The sequence below is a fragment of the Pelmatolapia mariae genome, unplaced genomic scaffold (assembly GCF_036321145.2).
Source record: "Pelmatolapia mariae isolate MD_Pm_ZW unplaced genomic scaffold, Pm_UMD_F_2 NODE_ptg000578l+_length_20981_cov_1, whole genome shotgun sequence".
NCBI classification, from domain to species: Eukaryota; Metazoa; Chordata; class Actinopteri; order Cichliformes; family Cichlidae; genus Pelmatolapia; species Pelmatolapia mariae.
The window spans coordinates 5,730-20,981 of record NW_027052262.1 but is presented as its reverse complement, the minus strand read 5'-3'; the positions used below and the strand labels follow the sequence as shown (position 1 = coordinate 20,981).

At 39.0% G+C, this 15,252-nt stretch overlaps 3 protein-coding genes across 5 annotated transcripts; 2 read left to right on the top strand and 1 right to left on the bottom strand.

The window, feature by feature from the left end:
• The first annotated feature begins 145 nt into the window (after positions 1-145).
• LOC134623365 (OCIA domain-containing protein 1-like) lies at positions 146-4,527 on the top strand. Of its 2 annotated transcripts, XM_063468528.1 has the most exons (8): positions 146-315; positions 541-625; positions 728-781; positions 1,753-1,800; positions 1,947-2,076; positions 2,167-2,333; positions 3,577-3,744; positions 4,348-4,527. In XM_063468528.1, exons 1-8 carry the CDS (start codon positions 262-264, stop codon positions 4,383-4,385), a joined length of 744 nt encoding a protein of 247 aa, XP_063324598.1. In that variant the 5' UTR covers positions 146-261; the 3' UTR covers positions 4,386-4,527. The 2 variants fall into 2 exon arrangements, with proteins under 2 accessions (XP_063324598.1, XP_065325920.1); XM_065469848.1 differs by lacking the exon at positions 3,577-3,744.
• Positions 4,528-4,648: 121 nt separating this feature from the next.
• Positions 4,649-7,200, bottom strand: LOC134623363 (rhomboid domain-containing protein 2-like). 2 transcript variants are annotated; one of them, XM_063468527.1, is made up of 2 exons: positions 6,939-7,200; positions 4,649-6,821 (listed from the first exon to the last, which is right to left on the bottom strand). In XM_063468527.1, exon 2 carries the CDS (start codon positions 6,736-6,738, stop codon positions 5,947-5,949), a length of 792 nt encoding a protein of 263 aa, XP_063324597.1. In that variant the 5' UTR covers positions 6,739-6,821; positions 6,939-7,200; the 3' UTR covers positions 4,649-5,946. The 2 variants fall into 2 exon arrangements, with proteins under 2 accessions (XP_063324597.1, XP_063324596.1); XM_063468526.1 differs by having other exon boundaries at positions 4,649-7,200.
• A 1,168-nt stretch (positions 7,201-8,368) lies between these two features.
• LOC134623366 (cysteine-rich hydrophobic domain-containing protein 2) lies at positions 8,369-14,985 on the top strand. The gene is made up of 6 exons (XM_063468529.1): positions 8,369-8,699; positions 9,881-9,935; positions 10,140-10,295; positions 10,455-10,511; positions 10,604-10,663; positions 11,900-14,985. The coding sequence occupies exons 1-6, from the start codon at positions 8,566-8,568 to the stop codon at positions 11,948-11,950; spliced, it is 513 nt and encodes a 170-aa protein (XP_063324599.1). The 5' UTR covers positions 8,369-8,565; the 3' UTR covers positions 11,951-14,985.
• Positions 14,986-15,252: the final 267 nt, after the last annotated feature.

Sequence of the window (15,252 nt, the reverse complement as noted above, 5' to 3'; positions counted from 1 at the left end):
ATTTATTTTTTATTATTTGGAATCATGTTCATGAGAGATTGCATTCCAGCAGTAAAATTGAGATTAACAGGTTTTCTTTTCTTTTCTTCTTTTTTTGTTAGCTAAACAAATGCAACTTTCCTTCAACTTCCGGGTTAATGTCAACGCTATCTGTAGCAATGACATTGTACCAAACACTAGATAAGTCAGTACGCCGAGTGGCTTATACTATGTTAGTTCACATGCTTTGAGGTGTCAGGAAGCTTGGACATTATCGTCAGTATGTCGTCCTCCACTACAGGTTTCCCGGACGAGCGGCAGCACCAACCGGCGCAGGTAAAACATGGAGATAAACGCGCACTAAGTTAGATGCTAACACGTTAGCTTACGGTTGCTGGCAGTGACTTTGGATGAACTGCACGCGCAGTTTTATGGAGAGGGGTGTGTGCTTTGTTGCCCTCCGTTTTAATTTCAGTAATTTGAAGGTGGAAACGTTTGCGTGGATTTCTATGACTTCTAGCAGCTGTTAACTAACGGTAAGGTGTTTGCGTTAACCTGCAGACGCCGCTGAACATTGACTACATCCCCACAGAAGAAGAGAGGAGAGTGTTGAGAGAGTGCAACCAGGAGAGCTTTTTTTACAGGTGTAAGTTTCCCGTGCATACCAGCTTGATGGTTTAGGATGTGAAACTGTTGTTTGTTTTGACTCCGTCGTATTTACACTGACATCATTACGATTTCTCCACAGCGGTGCCCTTCTCTGTGATCAGCATGGCTATCACCCAAGCCCTAGTGGCCAGAGGTAATGTTGTCCATACTGTGCAGCAGGGGTGTCAAACTCATTCTACACAGTGGGCCACATTCAGAGCAGTCCAATCTGGTCTTCAATAGGACAGATCAGTAATACGTATTATAAAGTGTTCCTCTTTCGTTCACTCTGAAGACGTAAGAGAAGTCTTATGAAAACAATTTATAAAGAAAAGATGTGGGAGTGAGTCAGCATGTCACTTTGATCTTAAATGTTTAGAAAGAAATGTAACTTTTTTTTTGTTATTTTACAGATAAATTTGATCGATTTTTACCACAAAACATTAATTTCTAAAGAACATAGTGAAAAACTTGAACTTCTGCCAATTAATGGAGTATTAGCAATAATTTTTTTTTAAAAATCTATAATTATAGATACATAGATACTTTACTAATCCCACACTGTGGAAATTCCCTTGTTACAAGGGTCAGAAAGAAAAAGTAAAATAGACATTATATTTATACACAAGTATTTTTAGATGGTGTTTTTCCTGTGTCTACATTGTACACTCTGACTACTGTTGGAATGAAGGACTTGCGATTGTGCTCGTTCCTACACAGTGTCTGTAACAGTCTACTGCTGAAGGAGCTGCTCAGGGCCTCCACAGTCTCATGCAGGGGGTGAGAGGTGTTGTCCATAATGAACATTAGCATGGTTAACATCCTGCTCTCACCCACCTCCTCTATGGAGTCTTGGGGACTGGCAAGGACAGAGCTGTTGATGGGTTGCTGATATTTCTGTTAGTAAGATGGCTCTAAAAGTGACAGAAAGCACAGTGAAATGTTGAAATTTATGCTCTCCTTTGTAATTTTCACATTCTCTAAAGCATCCAGAGGGGCGAGATCATTCTGGCCCCAGGGCCATGTGTTTAACATCCCTGCTGTACTGGAATCAGCACAATATCGGTTAAATGAACATTGTCACATGTTGATCCTCAAGTTGACATGAATGTGTTAAATTTGCAGGGGCTCTGTCTGCATCTCCAAGATTTGGATCTTTACCCAAAGTAGCCTGTAAGTTTATAAGTGTTAAATATGTGGGAAACGCACATACACACACTTGCCCTGTATTTACTGAGTAGAATAAGAAAAACCTCTCTGTTAAACTCAGTTTGTGTTGTTTTCTCATTTCTTTTCTTTGACTGCGTTTGACCCTACAGTTGCTGGTTTCTGTGGCTACCTGGCTGGAAAACTGTCATATATGAAAACATGTCAGGAAAAATTCAAGAGGCTGGAGAACTCTCCTCTTGGCGAGATTATCAGACAGAGGTCAGGCCTGCCTCCACTGAAGTGAGTATCACATACACTTAATTAAATGCTGGCCTGTTGAGATTAACTGTCAGCAGCATTGTCTTTAGCATTTTGTCCCCTTCTTTACAGATCCCAGGGTCCTCAGTCAGAGTTGGGTGACCCAGACTCTCAGTCTTTTGAACCCATATTCCAGCCTGCAGAAGCCTCGAGCCACACCTACAGCAAAGATTATGGATATGGCTACAGTCCAGACCCACCAGCACAAATGGACAGAGGAGATGACTTTAGTGCTCCAGGTATTCCAAACGGGCAATATGTGGGTTATTCACAATTTAGTTTTCAACAGTAGCTCACCAAAAGAAGGTCCTGGGGCCAAAGCTTCCTGTTCTCTTTTTTTGCAAGGAGTTTGCGGCTCCCACTAGCCATCTTCAGTTAATTTTCCACAAGTGTGAATATTGTATTGATAAAGTGCTCTCTGAATTTTGCTTGCAGCAAGAATAGAAAAGTGCTACCAGTGAATAACAGGTCTTTCCTTTTCACTTGTTACAGTTAGGTGGTCATCAAAGTCCAGCATTTACTAGTTTTTCTTGTTCGGCATACATCTGAAATTACTTAAAAAATAAAAAAACAAACAAGAGTTGGGTGCACAAATTTGAATTTACTTTGGATTTTCTCTAATCCACACAGGGTCAAAAATGTATACACATATCTCCCCTGATATTTTGTTATATGTCCCTTAGCAAGTTGCACCTTAGCCATATGCTTCTGGTAGTCATCAACAAGCTTCTGGTATAATGCTGGCTGGATTTCTTGGTTAATTTAAATCGGTTGATTTTCTGGCGCAGGTCTGACTTTTTAAGCATACTCCAAAAATTTTTAATAGACTTTAAGGTCTAAGCTTTCCGAAGGCCACTCCAGCTTAATGGCAACCTGCTTTATCTATTGCAAAGTCAGTTTTAAAGTACTGAGATCATTGATCTGTTGGAACACTCAGTTGTGTCCAAGTTTCAATCGTCTGTCTGCTGATTTGAGGTGAAGTTGAAGAATTAGGAGGTAGCTGCGTCCAGATGAACAAAATCAACTTTTTTGAGATTTCAGATTTCCTTACGTGGATTATTGAGCATGCATTAAGATGTGGCCCTTCTTCATTATTCTTTCCACTTTGTATAATGTACCAGTACCACTGGCACAAAACAGCTGCAGATCATAAAACTACCACCCCCGTGCTTGATGATACAGTGTTCTTGGGTTTAAAAGTCTCCCCTTCACACCTCCAAACATACCTCTTTGCAAAATAATATTTTTAATTTTTAATCCTCTCATTCTAAAAAGTAATCAGTGTATAAAGCATCAAACTACTTTTTTGCAAATGTTATGATATTGTGTAACTTGTATTCTTACTGAGATTAAACATGTAAGTTGCAAAAGGTGTCCACTGAATTCACAGACTGAGTTAATTTAATCATCCAAACATTTCAACAAAACTTTCCAGTAGAAATGAACTTTTTTAAAAAAAAATCCCATCTTTTGCCCTGTAAGTTTCAGTCCAGTCATATGTGGAAGAGGAGGAGCCCAAGAGGAAGTCTATCCTCTATGAGGACCTGAGGCTCAAAAACAGAGAGAACTATGAGGTCACACTCACTCAGAAAGCTGACGCATTGCTCAAAACACCACCTGCAAAAGAGCCAGAAAGACCCAAGAAAGATGGTAGGTTGTTACTGCTAAGGCATATATAGAACTTGATATATACTTTTTTTTTCCTTCCTTGGCCAAACTAGATGGAAGATAACAACATTAAAGAACTTATGTTTGTGTCTCTAAAGTGGTGTCTTACAGAGGTTCAAAGTTAGCAGTTAAAGGAGTTGCTTCATAGTCTATAATTCTGACAATGTCTGTAAGTTAGCATTAAATGACACAATAATTAAATTATATCAACAGTTGAGAGAAAAAAAAATCTTATAGAATTCAAGGAAGTAAAATGTACAAAACCAAACATCTGGAAGTCCATCAAAGAATAAAATCTTATTTAGTTGTGGCAGCAGAATCTTATTCCTGTGATGCGCCTGCATCTATATCGTGAACAAGCGGAGGAGCAACTGGCATGGAAACAAATAGTAGGGAGGGAGGAATTTGACGTCATTACTGCCATTTATTATAATTCAAGATGCAGTGTGGATTGCACCTTACAGGAGGACTAGGATAATTTCCTTAAGAAATGGTGGTGGATAGATAGAGGTAGATTTGCAAGTACAGCCTGTCTTTTAAGTAATTTGTAAAATAATTTGCATTTCTCCTTCTGTCTCTGTACAGTGAAGAAGAATATCTATGGAGACGCCTGGGAGGAATGAGTCCTTTGGTGAAAATAAGATGTGATCAGTATTCGAGTGTCACTGATTGTACAGGACACGGACTTCTCAGTGGTCACTTTTCATGATGTACAAGATTATGATGATTTTGTCTTTTAAGTATCAATAAAACCAAACAGTTTCAGGTCTTGGTGCTCTGTGTTTTGGCACTAGTGTGAATTTATCAAACATTTTCTATTAACTAAAGGCAAAGGTTCAAAACAAAAAGCCCTGGAGGTGCATTTGACTTCTGTTTGAACTTGTATCCAGAGTTTAAGACGCTTTCCTGACCTGCAGTTGTTACAATGATGTAAGCACTGTTGTACTTGCATCACGTTTAATACCATGGTGTAAGTACAACAGTGAGTTTAATAGTGAAAGAGAAACTTCTGTTTTACTCATCACAGAGGCCTTTAATTTAGGCCTAAACATGGCAATTTAAGTTGCAGAGAAATGGACCAAAACCACAAAGGAAACCACTCTAAACCTAATCAGTGAAATTTGTTTGGACTGTTTGTCTAGATGCAACACAGGAAGTGGAGCACATCCTGCTGACACCAAATTCAGATAATCAGACAAAAAAAGAAAAATAGAAAGATACAGTGCTTAGCAATTTTACTAGACCACCAACTAGCGTAAGGATTACGCAGCAGCTCCCATAAATTAACAGCACTGGCACCAAAATCATATTTGGTGTTTGTGTAATGGTTAATCCACCAGTATGTGCAAATACTTTTAATCAAAAATATATTTAATGCTAAAATATAGTTATCCATGAATTTTCAAATGTACTATTTTACAAAAACTGGTAAAGCACATTATTGCTTTATTGATGCCAAATTGCAATTATTTACATGCATTTCTTACCATGAACATAAATAGCTGAATTTTACACTTTGTTAAAATCTGACTTCTCAAAGACGTCCAGTTTGGTGGGTCAAATTTGGGTATTAAAATGTCAATTCAGTTTATTTGTGTAATAGCAATATAATTTTTAGTTTTAAACAAGTTTTTGACAAATTTTCTTAAAGTTTGATCCATTGTTTTTATGACAGGTGGTCTAATAATTTTTTTAAGCACTGTATATGAAGCATGACTTTTAATACTACCATAAAAAGATTGGAATATTTTAAGAAATACTGGGAAAACATGACTGCTCCAAAAACACTGCACACTGATTATTAGTTATATTTGATTGTCGTTTTTCTTATGAGTTGATCATGCAGTTAATAGAGCCCTATTAGGGTCTCTATTAGCTGCATGGTCTGTATTATTACTTCTGTGCATGAATTCTGGTTTCCCGTGTGTAAGAAAGATTAGAAGGTTTTTTATTTAATTTTTAATTAGTAGGAATAAAAATATAGAAAATTAGAATTTTTAAAAATGACAAGTCACCAGAAATATTTAAACTTTCAAAAAAAACTACACTTAATTATACAAGCAGGCAGAGACACAATCAGTGCTGAGATGCTGCAGGATCTTATAGATGATAAAAACTGAGTAGCATTTATAGGATAAGCCTTCATAAGTGGATCCTTGCCAAGGCAAACTCATCTGAAAACATCTACTGTTGTAACAGTGATCCTCCGCTCTTATGGCCATGGCTATGACCATGACTGTGACCGTGGTTGCAGCTGTGGCCAAAACTCTGTGGTGAAAAGTGTCCAGAGCTGTGTCCTGCAACATGTCCATGAAGACTGAGAGGTGGTGTGGGACTCGCCTGGTGTGGCCAGCCTTCATAAGTCATGGCAGCAGTGTTGGCAGTGGGTAATGGAGCATAAGCCTGCACTGGGTAAGACCCAGGTGTGGGATTGATCTGTGGAAGCAGGGTCTTCTTCCTGTCCTCAGAGGAAGCTGGGATGAACATATCACCGCTGATGCTCCTGAACAGCCTGAAAGGCAACAACTTCTCCAGAACTCCAGCCTTGGCCTCAGACATGTCCAGAAAAGAAACCCATCCTTTACCGTACATCACCCCAACCAGGATGGCAATCACATTACAGGGCAGCACACAGTGAGGGACCAGAGCAGTGGTGATAACAAGGAACACCCAGGGAAGGGCCATAGTGGGAAAACTCACTCCACATAGAAAGGCTTTAGTCATCTTTGTGTGCATGGTAGTTATAGCCACAGAGGCAAGAGTGACGGGAACCAAACCCTCAGTGTGACCCTGGAAGCCGTCCTCCTGCAGGAGATCCATGAAGCTGTAAAACAAGCCTATGATCGAGGACAGCAGGAGGAACAGAAAGAGGAAACGGACCGTCCCCACACCTTTCTCCAAGCTCCCGCTGAGAAACACCAAAGTTGTGATGTTCAGAAGGAGCTGAGCAAAGGTTTGGTGGTAAAAGGGAAACATCAGGATGCAGTATAGGTGTCCGTTTTGAACAACACTTGCGCCGATGCTGAAGATGCCTTGTTTTAAGCTCAAACATGTTTGGACTGCAAATAAAACACACGATATGATGCTCACTGTGACAATCCCGCTGGTGAAAGCAGGAACAATATCTTTGATAATTTTGCAGATCATCTTAATATGCTCAGTGAGAGCCATTTTACCATCCAACTCAGGATAGCCACGATTACTGAGCTATATAGAAGTTGAGCAAGACTTGCCGAACTGCTTCATCGATGTCTACACTTCCTAAAGAGGAAGAAGTGCCATTTCCGGGATGTTTTGAGCCAAAGGCTTCTGTAACCTTCACAGGATGTTTCCGTTTTTGATGGATAAAAACGGTGTGCAGTCTGTGATGCAATATATCGATAAAAAGCACACTAAATTAACTTACTGTACAAACATCTAGCTAGGTATGAATCAGGAAGGCTAGCATGGGTAATTAGATAACTTCTCGGTAAACCTTTCAAAATAAGTTTCCCTCTAATTTATTTTAGTAAAAACATGTATTTAATTATGTAACGAATAAAACAGACCACACATATAAACTTTAAAGGTTCCAAAAACCTAAAACTCGCTTATCCATATGCTGTGGGAATGACATGAAGACATGTTCTAAGATTTAACCAACACAATCAAGTCATATTTTGAAAAAGACTTTGCTCAGCTTCCGGTTTTAACTGCCCATCCTCTAGCCATCATTCACACCTCTGCGCCTTCTGCTCAAAGTGGAGAGATGCACTTTTTTACTTTACCACAAGTATTTGTACAGGTTTAAGATACTTCAATAATCTTCATATAACAACATGTTAGACTCCTAAATAGTTGGGAGATTGAGCATGCATGATTGAGCATGCATCAAGACACCATATTAGACTGTGAAACAGCGACTGAAAAGCTCAATAGTTTATAAAAGTTTTTAAAATGACATAAAGCTGTCAGTGACTAAATGCTACAGTCAATAATTATGAAAACTATAAATAATAATAACTCAGTTCAAAGAGCATGAAGGAAACTTAATGCAATACTTCAATGCTCCCTTTGTTTTACTGAGCAAGTGAGACTTAAATATTTTTTGCAAGTTGAACCTCTCACACGCATCAATGCGTCAAATTGTGATAACTCTGATTTTTTAATAAAATGTGCTGTGGAACACCAGTATCACTAGACAGCAGTAAATGTCATTCCACAGATAGATGCCTTCAAAACATCTATCTATGGAATGACCTGGGATTTTTATAGACATCTATCTTCCTGTGTTTGTACAATGCAGAAAGCTGTAATTGAATTCTTGTTTACAAATATTTCTCGAATTAGTTTTACATATTTATATATTGTTATATTATATTGTGGCCTTCGTTGTTTAACTGTGAATTGTGTTGTTCTTGGTGTTTTTCTGTACATCTGTACATTCCTCAATTACACCTCTATGAAAAGTGCATCCAAACAAAATGGATTGCTATCATATTTTATTTTATTTTATTTTTTAAAGTACATATAAGAATTACACGCGACACCAAAGCCTTGTTTTATGAATCGGCTTGTTAAAAAAAAAAGTCTGAAAAGAAGTCTGTCCCCCTTCCGGTGTCGTACGGTTACTGCGGCGGATGTTGATGTTTTGTTTCAGAGCTCTCAGAACGATGTGAAACTGTATCGTCTCCGGGACTGCTCGATATTTTTGTGGCCGTCTTCCCGATACTTTTTGTCCTATTTCTCTGTAAGGTTTCGCTGTTTGTCGGCATCGTGTCTCTCCCGGTGTCTTTCCCGGGAAGCGCGAGGCCGAGTCGTGCGATGATGGAGGACTTTGACGAGATCTACGAAGAGGAGGAGGAGGAAGAGGAGGACGAGGACAGGGCCGCGGAAGAACAGCTCCTTAAGTACGCTCCGGACCCGGTAGTGGTGCGAGGGTCCGGCCACGTAACTGTGTAAGGAACTGACAGAGCTCACGGGGGTCTACAAAGCAGTTTAACGTTACTGTAAAATGCGGCGGCTAGCACAGCTTTCTGTGGGTAACTGGTGGCTAGCTGCGTTAGCTGCCGCTGTCTGGCCTGGCCTAGCCTAGCATAGCCTAGCTAGTTAGCTTCTAACTTAGCAGCAAGCTAACTAACCGAGGAGTGAATGATCGGGTTTAGCCTCAGACAAATTTGCCCTTTCTTGAGATTTTTTTTTATTGTAGCTATTGTCAAGTTGTGACAACGTGTTCCCATCACTGGTTTCATTTTTCTGGAGTTAAGTACAGACTTCCAGAGCTGTTTATACCGATCATTACAACACAAGACAGTACTGTGTCCGTAAATAGGTATTCTCACAGTTAAAGCTAGTAATAATTAACCTACCATATCTTGAGTAAAGAAATTGTATTCTTAAGTAGTTGACTGTACTGAGAGTAGAGCTTTTTCCAAACAAGTATACGCTTAACTTGTTGTTTTCCGCTTATCTTACCTTGTCTCTTCTAAAAAAGGAAGACTATCAAGCGTACAAATACTAAGAATAAAGGGAAAGGGATAAAGGTTGCAGTTTGTTAAAGTTTTGTGCCTTGAATGGATAAATATACCTCCGCCTTTCAGCCAATTTATATTTGTGGATTTAAAAGTTGGGTTTTTGTTTTTTTAAAATGTCCAGTTTAGTTGGGTGGAAATGAGCTTACAGTTGAGTTACCTCCAAACCTAAATCTGTGTCCTTACTGTTTTGGGGAGTTTAACCTACTGGTACTGTTTCTTTAATTTAACAGTGCCTCACATTCATTCTCACAGTGTTTGACACTACACTGCTCTTAGCGTTGAACATTAGATTTGTCTGTGTAATTCAAAATAAACATTGACAGAAGCTAAATAAGCAGGTCTGTGTGATAGTACACAGATGTATGGGATGTTTGAACTGTGTATTATGTATTATCTTTGAATGTTTTAGATGAATTATAAAATAATTGTTTTTGTTCTGATAAAGTAAATAGCTTCTCTTTTCTGTGGGTCTCAGAAAGATTTTGTGATGGGTTTTTTTTAATGTCTGCACTAAAAGTATATTAAATCTCTAATAGTGGTTCATGTCTGATATAGTTTCATCTTTAATGTTGTAAGTAAAAATTAAATTTTTTACCTACTTTCAGGTTTGGACTCAGTAACAAATTCGAGTCAGAATTTCCTTCAGCACTTACAGGAAAGGTGAGTGTGTTGTTTTTATTGAAAGCAAACCATGACCATGGGATTTAGATCAGAATCAACATGTAGTGCGTCATTTAAATTAATTTCTTTCCTCTTTTTTTTTTTTTTGTACAAAATACAGATATTTGATGCACATTTAATGGTGCTAAAAGTGTGAATATACTCACTTTTAATAATAAAAGTAATACTGTGTGCTTCCCTTAGGTGGCACCAGAGGAATTCAAAGCCAGTATCAATCGTGTGAACAGCTGCCTCAGAAAGACGCTCCCGGTGAATGTGCGGTGGCTTCTGTGTGGTTGTCTTTGCTGCTGTTGCACACTGGGCTTCAGTTTGTGGCCCGTCATCTGCCTCAGCAAAAGGGTGAGATGCTCATTCACTTTGTCCCACAGTTTGAAAATGTTATACAGAGAATCTACCACATTTGCTGCAGCATCACAGTGAACACAACAAAAAATGTTGTGCACTAAGTTGATATGAGACCGTTTTTTCACTACAGTATCATCTAATATCTTTTTCCAGACAAGAAGATCTATAGAGAAACTTTTGGAGTGGGAAAACAGCAGACTTTACCACAAGGTAAGCAGTGAAGGCATCATTTGATACGCGTGGGTTGATGAAACTTCTCTAATCTTCTCTAATCACTGTTTCTGAACTCTGTTTCTGTGTAGTTGTGTTTGCATTGGAGACTAAGCAAAAGGAAGTGTGAAACCAACAACATGATGGAATATGTAAGTATTGGCTCGTTTCAGTGGTGTAATTATCCCAGTACGGTTAATGAAAGTATACCAGGTGTTACACCCACTAACAGACTGCATGAAAAAGCTGCTGTTTTTAACTCAAAAGGTACTATTTTAGATGATAAATTGTGCTGAGGGTTGGTTTCTGGTTGTTCATGAAGTTACAGGTTTATCGCTGCACCATGGAAAAGTATCATATCTCCAACCTTTTTGAGTGCAGATGTTAAGCAGTTATTGTATCTGCAGTGTATGCTTGCGTGTCTTTGATCGATTAGTGTAACACATTGTTGCTCAGTTAGTCCAAAACAAAGGGGTAAAAAAAAAACTTTGTAATTGAGTACATTTAGTTGTTGAGTAAATAGGGCTCCTGCAATCCACAGCCCTGGCTAGTGGTTGTGTACCACCTTGTCTTTTGTTGTGCATTAACAGAATATTACAAATTTGTTTAACCTACTAGTATTAGTGCTTCTTATTACTAACATTAGCAATTTTGTATGATGGTGTCTGGGCTTTTATATACAGATGTTGTTTATCCAGCCGGCTTTCAGCTACTTCATCCGATTCTGTGCCAGTTTAATTGTGTTTAGAAGAGGCTGACGTGCTCCTCTAAATATAAACGCAGCATATTGATTCTTGTAAAGATACACAAAATGTAATATTCTGTGGTTGTTATCTGTTAATATATCTGGCTTCCTCGTAATGCTAACACAATAGCCATTTATCCATCAGCCAGTTCCTCTTTTTCATAGCTTTGCGTATAGCCACGGGCAGCCTGCTTGGTTTTTTGTATTTCAGAAAAAGTAACTTTAGCACGATCTGCTTAGTTAAGTTGGTACTCAGAAGTAAACAAATAGGCTTGCATAGGTTTGCATCTGTGACCCAGTTAGACGTGAGATGGTGGCTGTTTTGATATAAACGCTGTGGCCAAACTTCTCCACGTGAAGTGAGTTTTTTCCATCAGTACCTACTCGGGTCGGGTCGGCACAGCCTGACATGGTTATTAGGGTTTTTCATTAGATGATAGTACCTGTTACCGGGTACTTTTTTAAGTACCTGTTACACAGAAACAACATCGTGGTGCCCGTGTCTAACGAAAAGCCACAGACAGAGCACCAGGTACGCGTCAAGTCGATCCAAGGAGGTACTAATTGGGGGGGGGGGAGGGCTTAAATCTTGTTGAAACATCCCTGACTAACTACTGAGAGCCTTTTGTTCTATCCCCTGCAGGTAATCCTAATAGAATTCCTACCTAAGGTCCCGATCTTCAGACCGGACTAGCCTGACTACAGCTGATCTGAAACTTCTTCTGCTGCCCGCCGCTGTCACAGAATCATGATGGCTGTAAAGTTCCCAAATAATTACAGTTCCTTAAATACTCCAGCATTTATGTTTACATTTATTCTCCCTGTTTTCTCTTGGACCCATTCCCTATAACATATCTACAGCCTTGTTTACAAATGCAGCAGCCCCATACTTTTTTTTTTTCTTTTTGGGAGTGACATTACCATTGAACCTTGGCCAGCTGGGCAAACTTATATCAGCCTATGGGATGTGAGGGGAGAACCAGCCGTGGACAATTTTCTTGATCTTTGGAACTATACCTGGAGACTAGACTCTCAAATTGGGTTCTGGGAGCCACGACTGGAAATTTGTCACTTTTATGTTTCCTAACCGAAGCACATGGCACAGACAGACCATGATAAAAAAAAAAATATCAATCAATAAAACACTTTCATATGTTACACCACCAACTTCACCTGCAAAAAATACACGCCAGTGCATTTGTAACAGTTGGTTTGGTGCTTTCGATTTGTTAAAGGCAGAGGAAGCAACGCAACACTGAACTTCAAAAGAGCCTTCATCCAAATCAACGCTGTAGCGGAACGTGGGGGTCCTGCGGGAACATGTTGGGCCAGTGGCAAAAACAGCTGAACTCAATGACTATTCAAATACCAGGCATCCTCTGGCCTCTTTTCACGTCACTTCACTGTGCATCAACCTAACCCAGTGACAATCACACACTCTGACTGTACTGTATGAATGGGTCTTTATGCTACACAGATTACGTGGAACAGTTTGTTTTAAACGTGTGTCCAGGTGGTGGGCTGACTCTTGAAGAGACGGCCACCGGTGTTGAAGAAAAGCTTGTTTTGTTTTCTTGTTTTCTTTGTTTTTAGCATTTGAAGGTTTGTTTTCTGTTTTGTTGAAAGAAAAGATGGACAGTGTTTGCAAAACTTTTGTATGTGTGTCAAACATAAGCAAAAAAATAACCAAAATTGGACAAATCAAACACAGGATACTCTTCTTTGGTAATGGAAAAAAAATACTTCAATCTTTTTGTTTAAGTAATTTATAAATGTGAGCGTGCATTGGTGAAATAAGCATCTTTTGTGTAACTGCAAAGGAATGCCTTGGTTGTTTTATTTCTCTCTGGGGTCTTGTGTCGTGACTAAAGCACACAGTCGCTTTGTACATAAGAGAGGCCAAGTAAAGGTGTTGATTATCTGCTGACCTTGGCTTACTCGCGTCTAAAGGATGTGGATGTGTACAAGGCAGATATTCTGTTTTAGATGTAAACTTACTCGAGATGAACATAAAGAATAAGAGTTCCACTTTGTGAGGTGTTATGTGGTACAAGTGATCTGTGTCATGAAGCAGGATTTGGGCGTTCAATATAGTATGGAGAATCTCAAACAATCAACAAGGAGATGAAGCAGGTCTAATATGTGTAAAGACGTTATCAGCCCTACTCTGTTCTATGAGGCGTTTTTGTCTTCCAGTGAGTTGTTGTGGTTTTCTGTCCTGAAAGCATTACTACTTTGGTTCACTGTCACCGTTCCTTATTAGTCTGGTTTGAACCAGTTGTTTTCAGAGAAAAAGTTCAGACTGTACACAGTCTGCTAACATGTAAACATGCCTCTCTTTCCAGCAGAAGTTGGTGAACACCAGTAACGGACCTCAAAGGGAAGTAACAAAATGCACTCCATATTGTATTCAGCATGATTTAAAGTGAGTGAATAAGAAATTAAGTAGTAAAGTGTGTATACAGGTCTGATTAGATTGCGGTTTTTCAAAAGACTTCTGTAGGACCTGAACTCTTCTTTTTTTTTTGGTAAATCACAACTGAGTGCAGGTTTATGGCTCTTCCACATTGGCTTCATTTTTTTTCAGGTCTTGAAGCTATGTCCATCTTTTATATCATCTATAGTTATCAGCTAGCCTGACAAGCAAGGGCCATATTTAGCAGAAATACCTGCTAAATAATAGGCAGTTATTATTTGTCACATAAATTCATTAAAAACACTCCAGGTTTGAGTGCCGCAAACATGGTTAAAAGGTCTTTTGGAGCCTGCCTCAAGTGGTAATATGAGGAGCTGCAGCCGGTGGCAGTTCAGTGTTAGCAGGATTTTTCAGTCCTCTTTGTGATAAAATATTAATTATGAAGCCTTGTTTCTGAGTTATTTAGCCTATAATCCTGCTTCATGATGGTTACTTCAACAAATGTTTCCATGTCACAGATCACAACGTGAAGCACATCACATACCTTGCACATGTTTGACATTGACAAAGAGAGGAACAGATGGAAATCTGAAAGAAGGCCTTTTTGAGTAGATTGCATAATTGTCTTTCCCTGCTCCGCACACCTTTGTGAAAGCATAAGAAGACTATGAGGTTATGTATGTCAAGAATTTGAGCTAAGCCACTTAGTTTTTGTTCACTGAGGTCTGGTGATTGCATGGATCACATTCAGGGGATTGCACTAGATTTTGAAAAGCCCCAAAATGTAGCAAAATCTCACTGTTACACCAGGGTGTCGCATATAGTACACACATCACACATTACTTTGAGTAATTGCTAAACGATGCATTTGAAGATTTGGAAATATCCCTGAGAAAAAAAAAGAATAACCTTTAGAACATTTCTGTGGTCTTCCTATTTAGAAAAGTGAAGGAAGCACATGCACCAACACAAAACAGATTTAGCGTTTTTATGTTAAAAGACCCAAATTCACTTGATTACTGCTGGTTTGCCTGTCGGTTCATCTGTCACTTTTCTATACTTTGAACTGTTCTGTGTAAAGCGAGGCATAGGGCCGTATGCATATTTGTGGTGTGTGTGCATGATGTTTGCAGAAGCAAATGTTCCGATGTAGATCTGACTGTGATGAAAACCTGCACAAAAATGAGTCCTTTTTATATAATCTTGAGTGGTCGTATGTGTGCGTGTGTGTGTCTGAGAGACAGAAAATGTATATACATGACTCATGAGCAGATGTATGTACAGGAATAAACTTAATTAAACAAAGGTATGGACATGCTTCTCTTCAACTCATTTTTTTATTAACTGCCAATCAAATGACAGCAACTCCGTTTATTTAAGCATGAAGACGCAAGATAACCTGCTGAAGCTCAAATCAGAACATCAGAATGGGTAAGACAGTTGATTTGAGTAACATAGCATGTCTCTAGGGTTTACAGAGAGTGGTCAGACAAAGAGATCAAGTAGGCTTTAGATTTAGAAAATGTGTTAACACCAGAGGTCAGAGAAGAATGGCTTAGTGACATTTATGACTACTTCAG

Excerpts from the sequence above, each read along its gene's own strand:
- LOC134623365 (XM_063468528.1), top strand. The coding sequence starts at position 262 with ATGTCGTCCTCCACTACAGGTTTCCCGGACGAGCGGCAGCACCAACCG. Across the intron at positions 316-540 it reads GGCAGCACCAACCGGCGCAG|ACGCCGCTGAACATTGACTA; the intron begins GTAAAACATGGA and ends GTTAACCTGCAG. Across the intron at positions 782-1,752 it reads CCAAGCCCTAGTGGCCAGAG|GGGCTCTGTCTGCATCTCCA; the intron begins GTAATGTTGTCC and ends TTAAATTTGCAG.
- LOC134623363 (XM_063468526.1), bottom strand. The coding sequence starts at position 6,933 with ATGGCTCTCACTGAGCATATTAAGATGATCTGCAAAATTATCAAAGAT.
- LOC134623366 (XM_063468529.1), top strand. The coding sequence starts at position 8,566 with ATGATGGAGGACTTTGACGAGATCTACGAAGAGGAGGAGGAGGAAGAG. Across the intron at positions 10,296-10,454 it reads TCATCTGCCTCAGCAAAAGG|ACAAGAAGATCTATAGAGAA; the intron begins GTGAGATGCTCA and ends ATCTTTTTCCAG. Across the intron at positions 10,512-10,603 it reads ACAGCAGACTTTACCACAAG|TTGTGTTTGCATTGGAGACT; the intron begins GTAAGCAGTGAA and ends GTTTCTGTGTAG.